This window comes from Eptatretus burgeri, chromosome 15 (genome assembly GCF_056783735.1).
Source record: "Eptatretus burgeri isolate ZD-2024b chromosome 15, Ebu_testis_v1, whole genome shotgun sequence".
Lineage (NCBI taxonomy): Eukaryota > Metazoa > Chordata > Myxini > Myxiniformes > Myxinidae > Eptatretus > Eptatretus burgeri.
In genome coordinates this window covers 59,468,206-59,489,515 of record NC_140975.1, presented here as the reverse complement: position 1 = coordinate 59,489,515, position 21,310 = coordinate 59,468,206, and the positions used below count along the sequence as shown (strand labels likewise).

Genomic DNA, 21,310 nt, shown 5'->3' with positions numbered 1-21,310 from the left:
AAGATGAAGATGATGCAGAGTAGCATAGATTGGAAGAAGAGCTTTCCAACAAAGTAGGAAGAGGTAAGACTGACATCATTCAGAGAAAGACCACAAATCTATCGAATAGAAAACAACAAACGGACAAAAATGCTGGTCATGAGAACCAACCGACCAATCGGTAAAATTATCCCCAAATCATGCCCTTTGAAGAAAATCAATGCCGTGTGTTTTGCAGCGGCACTGCTCATTCCAGAAAAAAAACAAACAAACAGGAAAACAGCTGCAAGAAGAATAGCAACAGCCACTGAACATCAGAAGAAACCCACACAGCCCCACAAACAGAAACCAAACATCACCATGGAGACGGACACAGAGACGGACATCACCATGGAGATAGAAACTGAAAAACGAAATTGGACAAATACAACAATCCATGATAGGAATATGAAGCCCAAAGCTAAATAAGAGAATCCAAAAAATGTTTAAAAAAATATAAAATCGAAGACAAATACCTGAACTTAATAGGTGCTGAAAAAAACACTCGAACTAGAGCGGCACTCTGGGGAGCACGTACCTCCACCAGCCTGAACAGTTTATGTTTCGTATCCCACTGATAGGCCGGGTCTGGATCCGGACCTGAACCAAAATCTCATTGGTTTGTTCTTGACACCGAAGCAAATCGTCCACTTCGTTTTGTCATCACTTGTCCACAACTTTTTGATCTATCATGCTATATATCATTTTTGGCCCCATCTCTCAATGGGTGAGAATCACTTAAATTTTTTTTTTAAAAGAAAGACTCCTATCCAGATCAAGATTCTGATCTTCACCAAAATCGAAACAATTCGTCCTTGTCACACACCCAACCTGTCCACCAAGTTTTGTCTGAATCCGTCCACAACATTTTGAGATATTCTGCTCACAGACAGATAGGAATGAAAACATAACCACCATCCTCCTTCAGTGGCAGCGGTAAAGAGAAATGATGGCAAGGAAGATTTTTAAAAAAATCAAAAAACCATGATGGTCAATGACGGGTGAAAAACAAAACCACGTTTATAAACCGCAAACCAGTGAAACACAAGCAAAATGTATCAAGATCCCCTGATTTCCATAGAAATGCCTCGTCTCCACCAGATAATTAATCTCTCAACCTGGACGCTGTGTCCTCTGGCCTTTTTTACACAGCAAATGTCAGTGCAGGAAGTCTGCCAGCTGTAACCCTCTGTAGAGTTTCCTTTGCAGGCTTGTGGCATATAATACACTCTGGGAAGTCAGTAGATGACGGTTTTCTTTTGTGCACATCAGCCATAGTATGACATCACTGGATTACCTGAAAATACATAATAAGAATATTAGTTTCATCCTGTCGGCGTCGTGAGTGAAAGTTGGATCAGTGAAACATATCGTAAACGAGAAGGGCGCTCGATGGAGCGCATACCTCCTCCACGCAATGCCTGATCCACGAGAACATATCGGGCCCAATACATTTTTGAAATATCACGCTATACGGTACTTTATCGTTTTTATCCCTATCTCTCAATAGTGAAGAATCACTTAAACAATTCAATAATTCTCGTTCCAGATCCGGATTCGGATCTTTACCAAAATCGAATCAATTCGTCCTTGTCACACACCCAACTTGTCCACCTAGTTTCATCCGAATCCATCCACAACTTTTTGAGATATCATGCTCTTCATATAGTTTTTGGCCTTATCCTATCAATGGTGAAAAATCACTTTAAAAATCCTAGTATCAGGATCCAGATCTTCACCAAAATCTAATCGGTCCGTCCTTGTCACACACCCAACCTGTTCACAAATTTTCATCCGAATCCATCCACAACTTTTTGAGATATCCTGTACACAAACAGACAGACAGACAGACGGGGTGAAAACAACCTCCTTCACCTTCGGTGGTGGAGGTAACCATTAAATAATATTCATGTCTGCCATGCCCTGGAATCTCGGTCATCTGAAATATATAAATATGCATTTGCCATGTATAGAAAAAGTCATTGACCGATTGACTTCTATATGTGGGGATAAAATAATCGATATTCATGATATTATATTGCACGATCATATTATCTTTATTTCATCCAATAATATGTGTAATTTTCCCAAAATACTACTTATTGGTAGTCCATTTGTCTAAACATATTATCAACAGAGATTTCCATGGATTAATATGTACAATAGTCAACATGTTCCCTGACGCAAGTCATGGAAATTATCAATTTACGGTACCCTTCCAAAATATAATTTTTGGCGGTTTTACAAGAGAAATGACAGAGCAGGCCCTGTGTCGGAGTGGCGACCCGTCCAGGATTGTGTCCATTAGCCAGGGAGACTGCTTAGGCAGCACCAACGCTCTGCACAGAGTCTGGTCCCGATGGATGAGGCCCTGGATTCGTTCGTCTGGATTCACCAATGGACCAAAAAAACATGACGTCTGCTGTCCACACTAAACTATGTCCAGTCCATCCCGAAATGGATGCCCTTTTGCAGTGTGGATCCTTGATTATACAGAACTGTATTGGCTCCTTTATTGTAAAATTTTTAGCTCCTATCTTGATTGAATGTGCAGTGACAGATCAGGATTATAAAACCAAGCTTTTAGTCCAAACTTGTGTGTCTGTATTTTTTTTTTGTTATGATTTCTCCTTGCCTTCCTAAGGGTAACAGCCTGCGTTCGGAGGCAGCAACAGCTATCGGCAAATTCCTTCGCCACAGTACGAGTGTGAAGTGGTGAGGGCGCTCTCGTTACTAAGGCACGCTGAGGTCTACCTTAAGTGACATGTTAATTTGTCTCATTTATTACACTTGTACTATATAGTTATTTTTGATACGATCTATATAACAATACAGTGTGTGTGTGTGTGTGTGTCTGTCTGTCTGTCGAACATTCCGTAACACTCATTGTTTGGACAGTTCACCTGACTCCACCCACAATTTCTACTTGGAGAAATATCATACGGTCGCCATGTCGGTGTGTCCTGCAATGCAAATAAAAAAAACATTTTCAGAACTTTCATTTTCATGATCGCCATGCTCTCCCCATAGATTTTCCCTTCATTGTAAAAGGATTTAGAGTCGATTAGCATCATGGGCCTCGTGAATATCAGCCTCAGCGATCGAGGCAGCGGTCTGTTAACTTCTACACTGCCCAAATAACTATGCGGCATTCTCTCTCGCGGGGCTTAAATCCATGTCATGATAAAAGATTTTCGTCAGAGGTCATTCTTGACTGTTAATGATATGTGCATATGCATCAGGAAGAAGATAATTGGTTTTCGGGTCATTTATTGTCACGTGTCTTTTCTGTATATCTCGCGGGATTGTGAGTTTGATAGGTGACCGTGACGGGCCATGACCTGCTCATCGTCACGTATCTTTTCTGTATATCTCGCGGGATTGTGAGTTTGATAGGTGACCGTGACGGGCCATGACCTGCTCATCGTCACGTATCTTTTCTGTATATCTCGCGGGATTGTGAGTTTGATAGGTAACCGTGACGGGCCATGACCTGCTCAAGGTCACGTATCTTTTCTGTATATCTCGCGGGATTGTGAGTTTGATAGGTGACCGTGACGGGCCATGACCTGCTCATGGTCACGTATCTTTTCTGTATATCTCGCGGGATTGTGAGTTTGATAGGTGACCGTGACGGGCCATGACCTGCTCATCGTCACGTATCTTTTCTGTATATCTCGCGGGATTGTGAGTTTGATAGGTAACCGTGACGGGCCATGACCTGCTCAAGGTCATGTATCTTTTCTGTATATCTCGCGGGATTGTGAGTTTGACAGGTGACCGTGACGGGTCATGACCTGCTCATGGTCACGTATCTTTTCTGTATATCTCGCGGGATTGTGAGTTTGATAGGTAACCGTGACGGGCCATGACCTGCTCATCGTCACGTATCTTTTCTGTATATCTCGCGGGATTGTGAGTTTGATAGGTGACCGTGACGGGCCATGACCTGCTCATCGTCACGTATCTTTTCTGTATATCTCGCGGGATTGTGAGTTTGACAGGTGACCGTGACGGGCCATGACCTGCTCATCGTCACGTATCTTTTCTGTATATCTCGCGGGATTGTGAGTTTGATAGGTGACCGTGACGGGCCATGACCTGCTCATCGTCACGTATCTTTTCTGTATATCTCGCGGGATTGTGAGTTTGATAGGTGACCGTGACGGGCCATGACCTGCTCATCGTCACGTATCTTTTCTGTATATCTCGCGGGATTGTGAGTTTGATAGGTGACCGTGATGGGCCATGACCTGCTCATGGTCACGTATCTTTTCTGTATATCTCGCGGGATTGTGAGTTTGATAGGTGACCGTGACGGGCCATGACCTGCTCATCGTCACGTATCTTTTCTGTATATCTCGCGGGATTGTGAGTTTGATAGGTGACCGTGACGGGCCATGACCTGCTCATCGTCACGTATCTTTTCTGTATATCTCGCGGGATTGTGAGTTTGATAGGTAACCGTGACGGGCCATGACCTGCTCAAGGTCATGTATCTTTTCTGTATATCTCGCGGGATTGTGAGTTTGACAGGTGACCGTGACGGGTCATGACCTGCTCATGGTCACGTATCTTTTCTGTATATCTCGCGGGATTGTGAGTTTGATAGGTAACCGTGACGGGCCATGACCTGCTCATCGTCACGTATCTTTTCTGTATATCTCGCGGGATTGTGAGTTTGATAGGTGACCGTGACGGGCCATGACCTGCTCATCGTCACGTATCTTTTCTGTATATCTCGCGGGATTGTGAGTTTGACAGGTGACCGTGACGGGCCATGACCTGCTCATCGTCACGTATCTTTTCTGTATATCTCGCGGGATTGTGAGTTTGATAGGTAACCGTGACGGGCCATGACCTGCTCAAGGTCACGTATCTTTTCTGTATATCTCGCGGGATTGTGAGTTTGATAGGTAACCGTGACGGGCCATGACCTGCTCAAGGTCACGTATCTTTTCTGTATATCTCGCGGGATTGTGAGTTTGATAGGTGACCGTGACGGGCCATGACCTGCTCAAGGTCATGTATCTTTTCTGTATATCTCGCGGGATTGTGAGTTTGACAGGTGACCGTGACGGGTCATGACCTGCTCATGGTCACGTATCTTTTCTGTATATCTCGCGGGATTGTGAGTTTGATAGGTAACCGTGACGGGCCATGACCTGCTCATCGTCACGTATCTTTTCTGTATATCTCGCGGGATTGTGAGTTTGATAGGTAACCGTGACGGGCCATGACCTGCTCAAGGTCACGTATCTTTTCTGTATATCTCGCGGGATTGTGAGTTTGACAGGTGACCGTGACGGGCCATGACCTGCTCATCGTCACGTATCTTTTCTGTATATCTCGCGGGATTGTGAGTTTGATAGGTAACCGTGACGGGCCATGACCTGTTCATGGTCACGTATCTTTTCTGTATATCTCGCGGGATTGCGAGTTTGATAGGTAACCGTGACGGGCCATGACCTGCTCATTGTCACGTATCTTTTCTATATATCTCGCGGGATTGTGAGTTTGATAGGTGACTGTGACGGGCCATGACCTGCTCATGGTCACATATCTTTTCTGTATATCTCGCGGGATTGTGAGTTTGACAGGTAACCGTGATGGGCCATGACCTGCTCATTGTCACGTATCTTTTCTGTATATCTCGCGGGATTGTGAGTTTGATAGGTAACCGTGACGGGCCATGACCTGCTCATCGTCACGTATCTTTTCTGCATATATTGTGGGATTGTGAATTGGACAGGCAACCATTATGAGTGGGAAGGAGGTTTGAAGGCTTGAAGTTGGGAGGGGATTGATTCTTTAGTGTTGGGAGGGGGAGAGTGAGGACTTGGGGTTGGGGTGGGGGGGGGGTTGAGCAAAGATGGGAGGTTGAGACTTTGGGGTGGGGGGATTGAGGAGCTGTGGTAGTAGGGAGGGGGTTGATGCCTTCAGGCCTGGTGGGGGACGGGGAGGACTTGGGAGTGTGGGAGAAGAGCAAAGATGGAATTGTGTTGGGAGGGGAGGTTGAGACATTGGGAGTGGGGGTGAGGAGCTGTGGTTGAAGGCATATAGTGGAGAAGACATTGATGCTTTGGGGTTGGGAGAGGGAGTGTGAGGACTTGGGGTTTGTGAGGGGGGTGGGGGAAGGAGGGAGAGTTGAGTACTTGAAGTCACATTTACATTATGGGTCCCTGCTCGCTCTCTAACTAAATACATAGGTTAGATACTTGTATTGTACTTTGCTGATTGTCAACTTTGACTGAAAGGTTAACTTGATATGTCATTCTCAGGTTTATAAAAGAAATATCAGTAAATTGTGTTGTTATGCCTTTTTGAAAGGAGAACATTTGTAGATTAGTTAAAATGAAGTCAAACTTGATTACTTTGTATGATCCATGAAGTTAACCAGATGATTGGCATCGTCAAACTATAATCATCGCAATGAACACTGTCTCAAAGTCGTACGTATGTAGAAGAAAAAATTCGACTTTTGTTTCTGTTCCTCCCCTTTTGGAATAAATTAAGCTTTCCAACTTTTCTTCCACCTTTTGCTTCCTACCCCCTTCCCTCTCTCTGCATTATTGTATTCACATTTGCTTCTTTACCATCAGTCATTCCAGAAAGAAGAGGTAGCAGAGGAATTTGTAGCCTGTCTGTGTCAGTGTGTCTGCATGCAGATCTACTTTAATATCGATTTTCATTCTCAGATTTACTATAGTCTAGATACCCGTGTCATTCTACATTTAATTGTTGAATGTTCTGTCTTGTATTATTTATGCTCTCAGTTTGTGAGCGAGTGTTTGGCTGGGGTCGATCAAGCATGTGTATTGAGTATATTTTAGAACGTCTATGGACCGTTTTATTGCATACTTTGTTCTGCTGCTGCCTGTTAGCGTTTTGCTGGAGTGGAATGCATTGGGGGTTTCGCTGGATGGCGTATCTTTGCTGGCTGAGGGCATAGGAAGCAGCTCTTCACTCATTCGCCTTGACCTCAGCAACAACCAGATCGGGCCGCAGGGTGGCATTGAACTTGGCGAGGCACTATCTCGCTCTTCTTGCCTTTGTGAGCTCGGTAAGAGATTTTTCTTGCTTGTACGTTGTCGGTGATTGTGCTCATCACTAACACGTGTTGATGTATATGTAGGATAAAGAATTTGTCTCAACAACCTCATGTAGGACAGAAAAAGGCAATTTTACTTGAGCGTTGATGAGCCTTGCCATTCCATAAGGGATGAGAGAAGCTATTGCATTGTAAATCGTGTGTTCACACACAGATTTATTTTAATATAGAATGTTTATTCTGAGATATATGGTTACATACATACCCCATCAAAACTCTCTGCATCGTTCTTGTCGGTTTACTGATTTTTGAAGCCTGAAAGTGCAAAATTCATAACTGTAACATGGACAGGACTCGAGTACGAAGTGAAAAAGGAAAATGGCCTTCTTTCTTTATTTACTTATTATATAAAGCTCTTTCTAACCACTGATTGATTCACTGACTGATATTAAAGATCGGTGCCCTCCGGGTGATGTAGAAAGCTGAAATTTTGCGTACTGATGAACATCGAAGCCAGTACACCGGAAAAAAAATCACAGAATCGTCAGACAACATCCGTAAATGAAAATATAAATAAACAAGAAGGGCACTCGGTGGAGCGCATACCTCTGCCACGTAATGCCTGATCCAAGAGAACATCTCGGGGCCAATACATTTTTGAAATATCATGCTACATATCGTTTTTGGCCCGACCTCTCAATGGTGAAGAATCACTTTAAAAAATCAAATAATTCTTCAATCCAGATCTTCACTGAAATCAAATCAATTAGTCATGGTCACACACCCAACCTGTCCACAACGTTTCATCCAAATCCGCCCACAACTTTTGGAGACATCATGCTGCTGTGTATATATATATATATATATATATATATATATATATATATATATATATATATATAGCCTGGTGTTGGCGCAGTGGTTAGGGCAGCGGCTTGGGATCCAAGAGGTCCTGAGTTCAAGCCCCGTTGGGCCACTGAATTAATACGCCAGGGGGTTGACTCAGCCTGTCATCCTTCCGAGGTCGGCGAAATGAGTACCAGTCTGCTGGGCCGGTGTATACCCCGGTTAAAATAGGTGTACCATGTCCCTGTGTCGTAAGAGGCGACTAGGGTTGCGTCAGGAAGGGCATCCGGCGTAAAACATGTGCCAAATCACTATGCGGATCATACGGATGATCCGCTGTGGCGACCCCTCACGGGAGCAGCCGAAAGAAGAAGATATATATATATATATATATATATATATATATATATATATATATATATATATATATATATATATATATATATATATATATATATATATATATATATATATATATATATATATATATACTTCTTACATTGCTGAAGGTTGACTGTAGTAATTGATTTTTATCTCTGACAATTCTACTTGGCATCTTTTATTTTTGATCTGTTATTTTTTGCAATCAAAATGTACACCCGGTGTAAAACACTTGTCAATGATGTCATTGTTATACCTGTTGCTGTGTTTGAGCCTTGGGGAGTAACTGCTGAAATCTATCAATCCTGGTTCTTCAGGCCATCTTTGATCTTTATTCCTTTCTCTTTCACATTTCTGAATGATACTCTGGTGCTGAAAGAGCTATGAGGTGTGGTCGCTCCATCTCTGACTTATTTCCAGTTATTACTGGAGTTTGTCAGGGGTGTGTACTCGCCCCCACACTTTTCAGCAATTGCATGAAATTGATTCTGGGGAGGATGTCAGAGATCAAGTTGCGGTACATCACTTGGGAATGTCAAGATCTCTGACCTTGATTTCACAGATGATGCGGAGATCCTTGATATCCTTATGGTGGCCCTCTGGGCACTGAATGAGGAGTCGGAGCCACTGGGGTTACGGTTTCTTTGGTCAAAACTAAGATCCAGGCTTTCAATGACTTCTTGGTTGCTGCTATCTTGTCTGCACCCATCTGTGGTGAGGATGTTTAGGTCACAGAGAGATTCACTTGCATTGGGCCTGGGTAGTCATGGATTCACTGGATCATGGGGTGTGGTGCTGTCGGTACCTATGCAGGAGGACGAAAGTCCGAGTCTTTTAAGTCCTTTGTGCTTCCAGTCTTGCAACACGGATTTGAGACTTTGACTCTGACCAAGGATCTGAGACAGAAACTTAATTCCTTCGGTACCAGGTCTCTTTGGAGAAAAATACGTGGATGTTTCTGGTTGGACATTGTGTCCAATAAGCACTTGAGAGAGACTCAAATGAGATTTGTTACCTGCATGGTCCGTGAGCATCAACTGCGGCTGTATGGACATGTGGCTCATTTTCCTGACGCTGATCCTGCTCACCAGATTCTCTCAGCGAGCGAGCCTTGTGAGTGGAGGAGGCTCATGGGCCGACCACGTCCCTTATGGTTGCAGCACGTTGATCAGTATCTCAAGAAGATGGGGATGGGCCAGGAATCTGCCTGGGGGATGGCCAGAGACGGAGGCCCCAGGAGTACCATTGGAAAGCGGATGCAGTGACACGCTGCTCCAGCGCATGCTCCCATACCTGACCTGACCTGACCTTTCACAACTCCCTTCTGTCTTTCACACTTCTTTCTACTTTTTCAAATTTCTCCCGATTAGTGCAAATTCTTCCTTTTTCTTTTCTTTTTGTCCATTACCTCCACCACCAAAGATGGACGGATGGTATGTTTGCACCCTGTTGTTCTGTCTGTCTGAGCAGGACAACTCAAAAAGTTATTGAACATTTGTGGACGAAACTTTGTGTACAGCTTGGATGTGTGACAAGGACGAATTTATTCGACTTTTGGTGACGATCAGAATTCGAGAATTTTTTGAGTTTTGCAAGTAATTCTTTGCCATTCAGGAAAACGATAGAAAACTTCACCGTTGAGAGATATCTTGACCTTTGAGAGGTAACTACATAATGTGTCAAAAAATGATATATAGCACAATATTTCAAAAAATTGTGGAAGGGTTACGATAAAACTTGATGGATGAGTTGGTTAGGTGACGAGAACAAGCCGAGTAGATTTTTGGTTGAGGTCCGGAGGCAGATCCGGCCTGTGGTGGAATACAAAACATCAACCGTTCAGTCTCGTGGAGGTATGCGCTCTACCAAGTGCCGTTCTGGTTTTCCTCGTTTTTATCACTCTTCTGCTCTTCATTTCTCTCTTTCTTTATCTTTCTGTCTACGCAGAGGTGAAATCTTACAAAAACATTTTTGATGACTCTTTCTTTGCTCTGCTTATTCAGCTTCCTTCTGATGCCTCCAATGCGGTATTTGGTCTTTCATTTGATGCCAAACCAGTTCTGTCAATGCTAATGTGATTTGTGCTGGGGAAGTGATCTGTGGTCCATCCATGATAGATTTACGGTGGAACAACCTGGGTATGTTGGGTGGCCGTGCAGTGCTGGAAGGAGTGGGGAAATGCCGCACGTTGTGTTCTTTGAAGGTGTCTGGAAATGACATCCCTGGTGACATATTGCGGGCAATTGGTAAGTTGTGATTCACAGTTCTGAGGAAGGGGTGGGGTAAGGTGGGGGGAGGGGTCCAGTTCAGCATATCTATGAATTATCCCATGCTCTGTTCCATTTATAAAAATTAAAATTCGTATAAGCATGGAACCGTAATTATTATTCTTGTCATTAGCCAGCTGAAAGATCGAAATTCTTCCAGCAATTTCTAAATTACCAAATAAACTTGATTGAACCAGCTCAGAGATCTAACCTGCAAAACTCGATTGAGGTTCATAATGGCCTTTTTCATCCTTGCACAATGCACTCGGAAAAAAAACACAAGATGCTGCAATTGCTCCCTTGGGCTTCACTGCAGTTTCTGCCATTTCATATAATAGCATTATATTTGATTGGTATATACCTTTACTTGTAAGCTAATAAATGATTAAAACTACTTCTCCAGCTCAAATTTCTGCCAGGTTGATGGATATTGGAAGGCTAATACCAGTCTCTGTTGAACTGACTATGTTTTCAATTTAATCACATGAAGTAGTCTGTAAAATTATCTTATATATATATATATAGTTACGGATTTTAGAATTCGGTCTGATGAATGCATCCACACATCCAGGTCCTCAGACAGTTATTTCCTTAAATACATGTTCAGATTAGCCCCGTCCCCATTTCTAATGGGATTTTAAATGTGATGCGTTGAGAAGGGTAAAAGAGAGATCCCCTCTCTTATGGGAAGCTTTTTTCTTTACGATGGACATGTTGACACACATTTCTTTCACGAGTTCTGAAGCCCATCCCCCATTCTTCCTCAGCGGCAATCTTTCGTGAGCTCCGATGCCCGCCTTTTTGAGAGCACACGGGTCGTCATAGTAACCGTGCGCCAGTGGGGCGGGGTGAGCTTGAGGCGGATGGCACCCCGCGGATACGGCCCGGAGATATAAAAACGAGTGAGAGGTACGTTATGAGGAGAGAAAAGCGTGAGGAGAAAAAGCGAGAGGAAAAAGAAAAAGCGAAAGGAGAGAGCAAAAAGCAAAGGGCGAGAGAAGCGAGCAAGAAGCGGGTGTCTGACCAGCGCCAACGAGACGATTCGTCCTTCCCAGTGCTTCGGCAAGCGAGTGTGTGGGTGTGAGCAGCGCCGCCAACAAGTGAGGCACGGGTCGGTCACCAACAACACCAGGGTCTAAACACGCGACGGACGATCTCGGTGCCCTCCAGACCTCGACTGGCGTTCAAGGCTGCCCCGTGAGAGGGTGCACTGCAAAGCTGGGTGCTGGTGACGGTCGTGACACACACGCATGCATTTCAGGATGTTTTCGCTTCACGGACGACTTTCTGGTGAGCGAGACGATTCTTTCCTTTCCCCCCCCCCCGAATGATCTGTTGGGTACCCTTGTGTGTTTAGCTGTAAGTAAGTCAACCCCCAATAAGCATCTGCTCTTTGTCTCTTTCCTGGGATTTTGATTGATTTTGCTTTGAAATTCTTTATTTACCTCAGCAAATAAAAAGTTATTTTATTATTAATAAATTATTTGTCGATTTCCAACCTGTCCATGTCTGTCCTTTCCTTCCATTGGTCTAGCATTGTCCGAACCTAGATAGACTGGGAGGTAATTACTACAGATTTGACCAAAAATCGTCGGCACGCACAAGCGGTTAAAACGCTCAGCCGCCCTAATTAAAATCTACTCGAGATAACATTGGTGCTTTGCCGAGGGCGTGCTCCCCGCTCAAGTAACCACGTGACCTCTAGTTAAACGGAATAATTAGACGGCGGACACTGGAACTCGTGGTTGACTGGGTGGCGTTCGTGGTTTTAAAACAATCCACCGTACCACAACGTTAATTGTGAGCGGTGGCCCCAGGTCCGGCTCGACCGAGGACAACCGGGGATTAATCCCCCTGAGTGACAAGCTGGTGTCTCGGTACCCTTGGCCGCAACTATATTGTTGCGGCTGTGGAAATTTGCAATACACCAGAAAGGTCCTCAGGTTGGATATATCGATAAGTTCATGTGTAGTTAGTCCACACCTGTTGTTTAGAGGGAATATGTGTGATTCATTCGGGCTGCGATGCCTTGAGTTAGCCGTTTTTCTTTCTCTATCGTTATTTTGGACCAATAATCCCCCAACAACTTAAACACCGCCACCTTCACCTCTTTACCTCCACAACTCCATCTCGCAAACATTGCTTCACCGCAATTCCCAAACGACGCCCGCCAACAACTCAAACACCGCCGCCTTCGCCTCTTTACCTCCACAACTCCACCCCGCAAACATCGCTTCACCGCCATTCTCAAACGACGCCCGCCAACAACCAAACCACCAAGGCAAATCCCCCCCACCACCTTCGCCTTTCTCCTTCCACAACCATCAACAACCACACCACCTGTCAACACCGAACGTCGTGCTGCCCAGGGCCCGTTCGGTGATTCTTGCCGAACGCGTCGAGCCGCGAGTACAAATGGATGCCTTTGCAAGAGGGAAATTGGATCAGGAGAGGCTCACGCCCCTTTTTGCCCGACCAATGGCTAAACTTTGGGTGGTGTGGCCCCGCCCCCAAGCGCGATGCGTTTGGACTCCTTTTAGGAGGGAAATCGGATCAGGAGAGGCTCACGCCCCTTTTTGCCTGACCAATGGCTAAACGTCGGGTGGCGTGGCCCCGCCTCCAAGCGCATTTTGATCTGCGAATTAGCATACACGCTCCTCCCCCGGTCTATAAATACGCGAGCACAAGGCGACTCGCATGTGTTGGGTTGTGCTGAGCTGTGCTGAGCTGTGCGGTGTTGTGCTGGCTGGGCTGGTCAAGTGAAGACTAAGGTCGTCGTTGAGGTTGTCATTGCTGGGTCGAGGGACGAGTCGCGGAGTGAAGCAGGGACGCGGAAGAGGGCTCAGGGGCGAGAGTTCGCCGGAGTCGGTGCGGTCCCAAGGCCCCACTAGCGGGACGGAGCATCCGCCATTCTCTCTCTCCACCCCGAGCATCAACAATTTCCCCCATCCGCGCTGAGATAGCGCCGGTAACCCCGTCCGTTCCCCACCCCAACCGTGGTGTCGACCGACCAACACGTGCCTGCGGGACGCACGCTGAAAGGAGCTCACCGACCACGCCAGGGGCACGGAGTCAGGCATGTTACGCTGACATGGCGGCTAGCCCGCCATCGCGCCACGAGGGCGCGGGTAAGACCCCTTCGGTCTCGTGGACCTGGCCGCTCACCCAGGTCCCACGTACATTTGGTCCACGGACCTGTCTGCCCCCTTGCCTATGAGGGTGGCTTTTATTTGCTTTTTGTGTAAATGTGTGTGTGGCGCCAGTCTTTTAAGTAAACCTGAATAAGTGCTTGTACATTGCTTTATTCGGTTGTAGCTCTGCGTTGCTTTTATTGTTTTGACTGTTATATCTGCATTATTACTGTATGGCTGTGAATACGTGCTTGCCTTGTGTGTGTGTGAAATAAAAGTGCTTGCTTGTTGAACTGTTTTCCCGTTTCGATGCGTCCTTTCCTTCGTTTTAAAGTTCCATCTTGAATCACGTAAGGGATTGATAGTGGGTTTAGACACCCAGTAAGTAATCTGAACCGTCGAGGTCGGCGATAACTCCGCTCGGTTATCCCCTTAGCACGGAACGAGCTGCTTAAGCGGTTCGTGTCCGGAGCCGACCTGTGGCGTGGTACAACTCCTCGGTACGCTACCCGCGCGGGTACTTAGGTATATCGACATTCGGCGATTCACCCTATTTCGCGTGTGTGGAAAGCGGACTGGGTTGTGGTGAGGTTAAACCCCACCCGTGACTGGCTCCTGGCGGTAGTTCCAGGAGGGTCACGACTGAATTGTCCGTTCCGGTGGACGACACGTCGCAATTTGAGGTACGCGGCCAATTGCACGCCGGGCGGGCGGAATTCGTAACACACACACACATATATATATATATATATAATATATATATATATATATATATATATATATATATATACATATGTGTGTGTGTGTGTGTATATATATATATATATATATATATATATATATATATATATATATATATATATATATATATATACACACACACACATATGTATATGTATATATTTCCTCCCACTTGTCCATCACCTTTTCCACCCACTACTTATTCCATTTGCCTCGTGTCTCCTCCGTGATACCAGAACAGGCAGTACGGTATAACATGGAGCGAGGTGATGTGGAGCGTGACAGCAAGCTGCAATCACGGGTGCTCATGACAGAGATGGGGTTACTCAAAGAGGAGAAGCAGAATCAGGTTTGCAATGGAAAAGTTTCATATTTGTCTTAATTCTATCTCCCCTTTCTCTCACCAATGTATTTATGCCAGTCACTTTTTGGCTGTAATTTATTTCCCCTGTATAAAAAAGTCAAAATTATGACTGACTTCATTTTTTGCAGTTCCTTGACCTCATGAGAACCATTGAAAGCCAGCGGGAGGAGATGGAAAAGTCGAGCAGGTTTTGTACTACTTGTATTTCCATTGGCCCTTGACGATGCCTTTCGCGCTCCGGCCTCCCTCAACGACGCCTTTCACGCTCCGGCCTCCCTCGCCGACGCCTTTCGCGCTCCGGCCTCCCTCGACGAAGCCTTTCGCGCTCCGGCCTCCCTCGACGACGCCTTTTGCGCTCCGGCCTCCCTTGACGATGCCTTTTGCGCTCCGGCCTCCCTCTACGACGCGTTTTCTTGCTCTGGAAGATTCATTTATTTGATTTTATTTGTAGTTTTTGGCTGTGTTTCAGGGTAGCCTCTTCACAGCTTCGCCAACTGCAGGAAACACTTAAAGAACAAACATCGACCATCAATAATCTTACCGTCAGGTAAGTCTTGTTTGTAGGTGTAAAGCTGTACTTTTGTGATTGTGTTCCTATGCTGGGTTTGTACTCCAGTGAGTGCCGAACTGCCTGCTGGAATGGCAGATTATCTTCTCTTGTTTTCTTCCTTTGCCAACTTTCATTTCTTTTCCCCATCGTTTTGTTATTTAATTGGCCTCCTCCCAACCCCTTGCCGATTGCTTTTTGCACCTGTACTCTTTTAAAGGTACCGTATTTAAGAAATAGCTGGGCATAGTGGCATGTGCCTGTAATACGGCCACTCAGCGGCTAGCGTTGAGAGATCGCTTGAGGACAGGAGCTCTGCATTGTGCCATGCTAATAGACAATACATAGCAGCCCGGCGGATACAGCGGCACCCAACCCTGATTGTCAGGTCAGATCAGATCTGTGACTTGCTTCAGGTAACATGTAAACCCGTACTAACCTGTTCATGGTCAAGTGTTGGCGACTAAACCGGCTCATCCCACCAGATCCTCCTGGTGTGAAGGTTGTATGGACATGGACACCCAGCAGGATGTCCATGCCTTGTGAGCCAACAGCCATCCATATCTGGTGCCAACTGCATCTGCGGACATCATCCTGCAGTTGGTTGCCTTCCCTCAGAGGTTAGTGGCAGGATTTGCACTCCGGCCACCACAAAACTCTTTATTCTGGAACACACTGAGGTGTGTGGTCGGGTGGTGCTGAGGTGTCGTCCACCAGATGGTGGTCTCCTCGGGTTAACATGAGACAGTCCTTTCGGGTGGGTGCCTGGAATGTCCTATCCCTAAGAGATGGAGATGGGCCAGGCATCTTCCTGGGGGATGGTCAGACTGAGGCCCTTGGAGTACCGACAGAAAGTGGATGCAGCGACGCGCTGTGGCGCATACTCCCCATGTATGCATGTATTTAAGAAAACGTTTTGCTTTATTGTTAATTGTCACGTTGAATAACTTGAAGAACATTTTTATTGACGAAAGCACTACCGTGATTTGTAACTTTACTGTTGGCGTGAGTTGTTGTATCGTTGATGTTGAAGTAGTTATCTGTAACTACCCAGTGGAATTTTCACCCAGAACAACCCAAAGCCAGTATGGCATGTCATTTGTTGTTGAAGCTCACACTTGAAGAAAAAAGAAAAAGTTTGATCCTTGTTTAAAAAAAAATCTTAGGGGAATTGAAATTGGCCATCATGTTGTGTTGCATGAACGATATTGGTGTAAGAATGTACATTCAAAGTTGATTGTTATAGGTTGTGGTGATCACTGTTGGCAGGTTACGCTTGGCGGAGTCAGGAATGTCCTTGGCTGAGCAGGAGAGGCGAAACCTGGCTGAGAGGCTGCAATTAGCAGAGATTGGCCGCCTCGAGCTGCGCAGCGTTCTTCAGGGACAGCTCGATGCTGAGCGGGAGGTGGGGAAGAAGGCAACTTCCTCACAGTTGGGAGAATGAATTTTTATGCCTCGGCTGATTAAGTCACCAGAGGCATTATGTTTTCTCGTTGTCTGTGCGGAGTACATCGATGCAAATTTTTTCTGTTTTCTCTGCAACCGCTTATTCGATTGACACTAAATTTTCACCGTCGGTGCGACTACTCATGTAGGTTTTAATGATAATTATGATGTCATAGGTCATGTGGTGTGGCAGCCAAGTTGGAAAAAAGGAAAAACTTTGCACCTCTGTATTTCCAAAACCACTCCATGGAAAAAATTGAAACTTGGCACATGTGAAGTCCTCCCCATGGGAAACAAGTGTGATTTTTGATGATGTTATAGGTGGCTCCATTATGACGTCATACTTGCATATGTCGAACACTTTACCTGATCAGTATGAAAAGTTTTGAGGGTCATCTCGGGCAAAATTGTACGGGGAGGGGGGGATTGATGATGTCATCGGTCATGTGGTTTGGCAGCCATATTGTTTTTAACATTAAAAACCTTTAAAAATCCTCCCCAGGACGGCTTGACAGATCGAGGGGAACTTCACCCACATGTTCCCCAAGCTTTGAGGATACCAGGGTGCTCACGAATAACTAATAGGTCACATTGTCTGGCAGCCATTTTGGATTGAACAAAAATCTGAAAAAAATTATTTCTCTTGAACTACTTCATCAATTAACGTGATACTTCACAATTATGATCTAGTCGTCATGGGGAATATGTGTTTTAAATTTCAACCTGTTCGGACGCACGGTCTGGCAGCCAGAATTATTTAATATTTTGAATCTGGGTTCTGGGATTTAAATCAAATTTGGGACAAAAATGTATAATGATGTAATAATGTGGGCGGTGGCATATTTGGAGATGTCGCGACGTCTAAGAGTGCCCTTCTAGTTTTAAATATACTTTGGGAGAGAATGAGATTAAAATGGTGATTGTACAAATTTGTTTGAAATTCTCATACAAGTGTACATGAGTTATTTTTCTATTTTCTTTTATTAACACCATAGGCGAAGGATCGAGTCCAAAAACCAATCAGGGTCCCTTAGGTGGAAAAAGCAAATAAAGAAGATGGGAAAATATAATTAGGATGGGGTGCCGTAGATGATTGGCTCACAGTAAAATAAAGGGGCGTCGAGGGACTTCAGATAACTTTGCAAACAAGGAGCATTCCAGATGGCACCAACAGTGCAACTTACTGGCCTCGGAAGTGTCCTCCCAAGAACCCCGTGCTCGATACGGCTCCATTGAACTGGCAGAGAAGTGGACTCGTGATTATGCGTCAGATGATGAGGCAGCCTCCCTGGGAGCTACACCCGGGCTCAGGGCTTTCAATGTCTGGTGGAAAGCTTGTGGGACCACAGACTCCAAAGGTACTCTTCAGCAGGCACTACAGAACTCTTAACACAACCCGTAAGGCAAAAACAAACCCCACAAACCTCCCATCTGGCTTGCAACAGGATTAATGTTCTGCTAAAGGTTCTTAAAGGACAGGTGGTGGTACCGCTTCAGGTGGCTGTGGACAGCCTACCACCGAAGCACAAAGTCGAAAAGGTCTCTTTTGGACATTTTTTTTTGGACTCTACCTTACTGTACTGTTAAGTTTGTTTTCTTTTTCATTGGAAAAGTTATCAACACAATACTATGCATAATCCGTACACAGCACATCGTAAGAAATTTACGCAAGATGGAGGACATTTAACTTACCTTGTCCAAGTTGTATCCCGCCCCCCCCCACCCCCACCCCATTCTTTTCATCTCCCAGTTTGTTTTCTACATTTTATGCCCATTCTTACCACTGATTGAATTTCCGTCTTCCAATTTTTGTCCTTTTTATAATATCAAATTGGTTATCTCATTTAAACTCAAGGCAGATATACAATTTCACAATGATATAGGAGCACGGTTATGTACTCTTTTGGGAGAGATGCCACAGAATCTTTAACATCTACGAGGGCTTGTTGAGGAGTAGTGCTTCTTATTCTTTTTCTCCAAAAAGGGTAAAGATATTCGAATGCAACAAAGTGCAGTCCACACATTCGTTTCCTGCCATTGGGTGCGAAGCTTTGTGATTCTGACACAATATGTCTCGGTGCTATGTTAGTCAAGATGGCAAAGGGCAACACGACGTTGTCAGTGCTGTGAAGTGCTGGAGACAAGAGTTGAGATGACTGAATGGAGAGGAGAGTTTGGTGCACCATTATGATCCTGGGTAAAAGATGGTCAATGGAGTATCGTAACAAAGGATCACCAGCCCCGACTTGGATCTGTCAGATTTTCATCTCTTCTGCAAACTTAAGGAACATCTTTGGAGAGAACATTTTTCTTTTGACGATGTCAAGGCCACTGTGAAGCGCTGGTTAAGTCAGCAGGATGCACAGTTCTATCATGACGTCACAAAACTGGAATGGCACTCGGTAAAGCGCATGCCTCCACCAGGCTAAACAGTTTACATTTTGTATCCCTCGATCTGGATAAGAGGCATCACTTATAAACACGCCCTTGTGTTACTTATCAACACGATGGGCAGGACCTGGATCTGAACCTGAACCAAAATCTAATCGGTTTGTTCTTGTCACCAACTCAACTCGTCCACATAATTTTGTCAGAATCCATCTACAACTTTTTGAAATATCATGATATCTTTAGTTCTTGGCCCCCATCTCTCAGTGGTGAAGAATCACTTCTAAAATTTAAACAATTATATAATCCGGATCTGGATCCGAAGCTTCACCAAAATCTAATCAATTCGTCCTTGTCACACACTCAACCTTTGCACCAAATATCGTCTGAATCCGTCCACAACTTTTTTGAGATATCCTTCACCGACAGGCAGACAGGGGTGAAAACATAACCTCCGTTCACCTTCGGTGATGGAGGTAACTACTTGAATGTTGGCAGAAATGTTTGGACCGCAGTGGTGATTATGTTGATAAATAAATATGTATCATGGAAGAATAAAGATTTATGTTAGTATCTCCGTTTCATTCGAACATCTTTACCTGTTTTGGACAAAATGTATAAGGGGCATTACTTATCAACACTCCCTCGTACGTTTCAAGTGTAGATGGGATGTGCAGTTTTACGCCCCCATGCAAAGACTCTGTCCTCTGAGTTGTCGCTTCCCTTGCAGGCACTGCACCAGAATAACAATTTTATTTAGGCTAACTACATGGCAATAGGTTTCCTTTGTCTGCTTTAATCAACTTGTTTGTGAGATCAGTCCCATTCTGGCATGCAGGAGAGCAGGCAGCGTGAGGCTTCCTTACATGAGGACTTGGAGGAGGAGAGGGGAATGAATGCACAGCTCAGACAACAGGTGCTGTTATCTAATCACTTGTGAACTATTAACTTCGTTTGCACCGCAAGGTGTTCCATTCTAAGGTTCATAACCAATCTGAGATGTGCTGAGCTGTGAACAGAGTGCACAGATTCTATTTCCTCCGCAGGTGACATTGCTTAAGTGTTTGTACGTGCGGTGAGCCAAATGCATTCTTCACTGTTTAATTCGTTGCAGCCATGGCATTACCTGCATGGACAGCATACATTGTGTTTCAATTTTATGGAGCAGTTACAAACGTATGCTTTTAATGCTGTATCATTAAACCAAAGGGCCACATAAAAAAAATTACTTGAACAAAATGTTAATGAGTGCAATCTGTGACGCACTTACTTGTATTGTAGAAAATGAAAGGAATAACAAAACTGCAGCTTCTTCATGGGCAATCAAGAGTCACAGCAGTTGTCTTGTTGCACACACAGTTGAAGTTGAACTTATTTGTTTCAGTTGTTTCAGGCTGGTTCGCAAGGAAAACATCAAGTCTGTGGTACTATCATCATATTTGAGGCACGACTACAGTTTCTCCAGTTGATCCAACATTTTATTGTATGCATACTTGATCAAACAAACGACTTGACAAATACTGCTTCACCAAACAATGGATAATTGCTGAGCTGATATCTGGCTGAACCCATTGTAATTTTTTCACTTCAAGCAAGTTATATCTGTGTATTTCTATTTCTGCACAAAAGCATAAACAACTCTTTAAGGTCAAAAGGTCAAAAGGGGGCCAACATGGGGGGGGAGGGGGGGCTGCTGTATCCACCATTTCCATAGTGTTACAGGGAGGTGGGAGCATGGTGAGAGAAAGTTGAGAACATGACGTTACTGTCCACTTCAAATGGACGCTATTCTAGCCTTGTGGTATCTGTGGTTTCTTGCAGAGGGTGGCATTTTGTGGGAGAAGGGGATGCTTCAGCTATTCTAGCATGGGAACAGTTTACAGTGTGAACGAGGCAAGTGTTTCCAAATGCCATCTTATTGGATGTGTTTTCAACATTTCCAACCGTTTGCTCTGTGTACATGATGTGCAGCTTACAGAGCTTGAAAAACAGCTCAAAGCAGAACAAGAGCGGCTGCTGGATCTTCGTGAAGAACAGATTCGAGCAATGGCTGGGCTGAACTTGCAGCTGGAACAGGCAGAAAGTAGGTTGCCTAAGTGTTATGTGGATACTTTATGGACCACCCACAAG

The 21,310-nt window shown here is 44.8% G+C and overlaps 1 protein-coding gene across 7 annotated transcripts in view; it reads left to right on the top strand.

The window, feature by feature from the left end:
- LRRC45 (leucine rich repeat containing 45) overlaps positions 1-21,310 on the top strand; it is a 70,679-nt gene that overhangs the window by 32,586 nt on the left and 16,783 nt on the right. For 5 of the 7 annotated variants that reach the window (XM_085856201.1, XM_085856199.1, XM_085856202.1 and 2 more), the window contains exons 4-13: positions 2,663-2,733; positions 6,903-7,081; positions 10,414-10,542; positions 14,672-14,784; positions 14,928-14,986; positions 15,269-15,346; positions 16,616-16,751; positions 20,019-20,096; positions 20,565-20,624; positions 21,152-21,263. In XM_085856201.1, the coding sequence (XP_085712327.1) occupies positions 2,663-2,733; positions 6,903-7,081; positions 10,414-10,542; positions 14,672-14,784; positions 14,928-14,986; positions 15,269-15,346; positions 16,616-16,751; positions 20,019-20,096; positions 20,565-20,624; positions 21,152-21,263 (1,015 nt within the window). The remainder of the gene's footprint in view (positions 1-2,662; positions 2,734-6,902; positions 7,082-10,413; positions 10,543-14,671; positions 14,785-14,927; positions 14,987-15,268; positions 15,347-16,615; positions 16,752-20,018; positions 20,097-20,564; positions 20,625-21,151; positions 21,264-21,310) is intronic. The other 2 variants (XM_085856203.1, XM_085856204.1) reach the window with 1 other exon arrangement.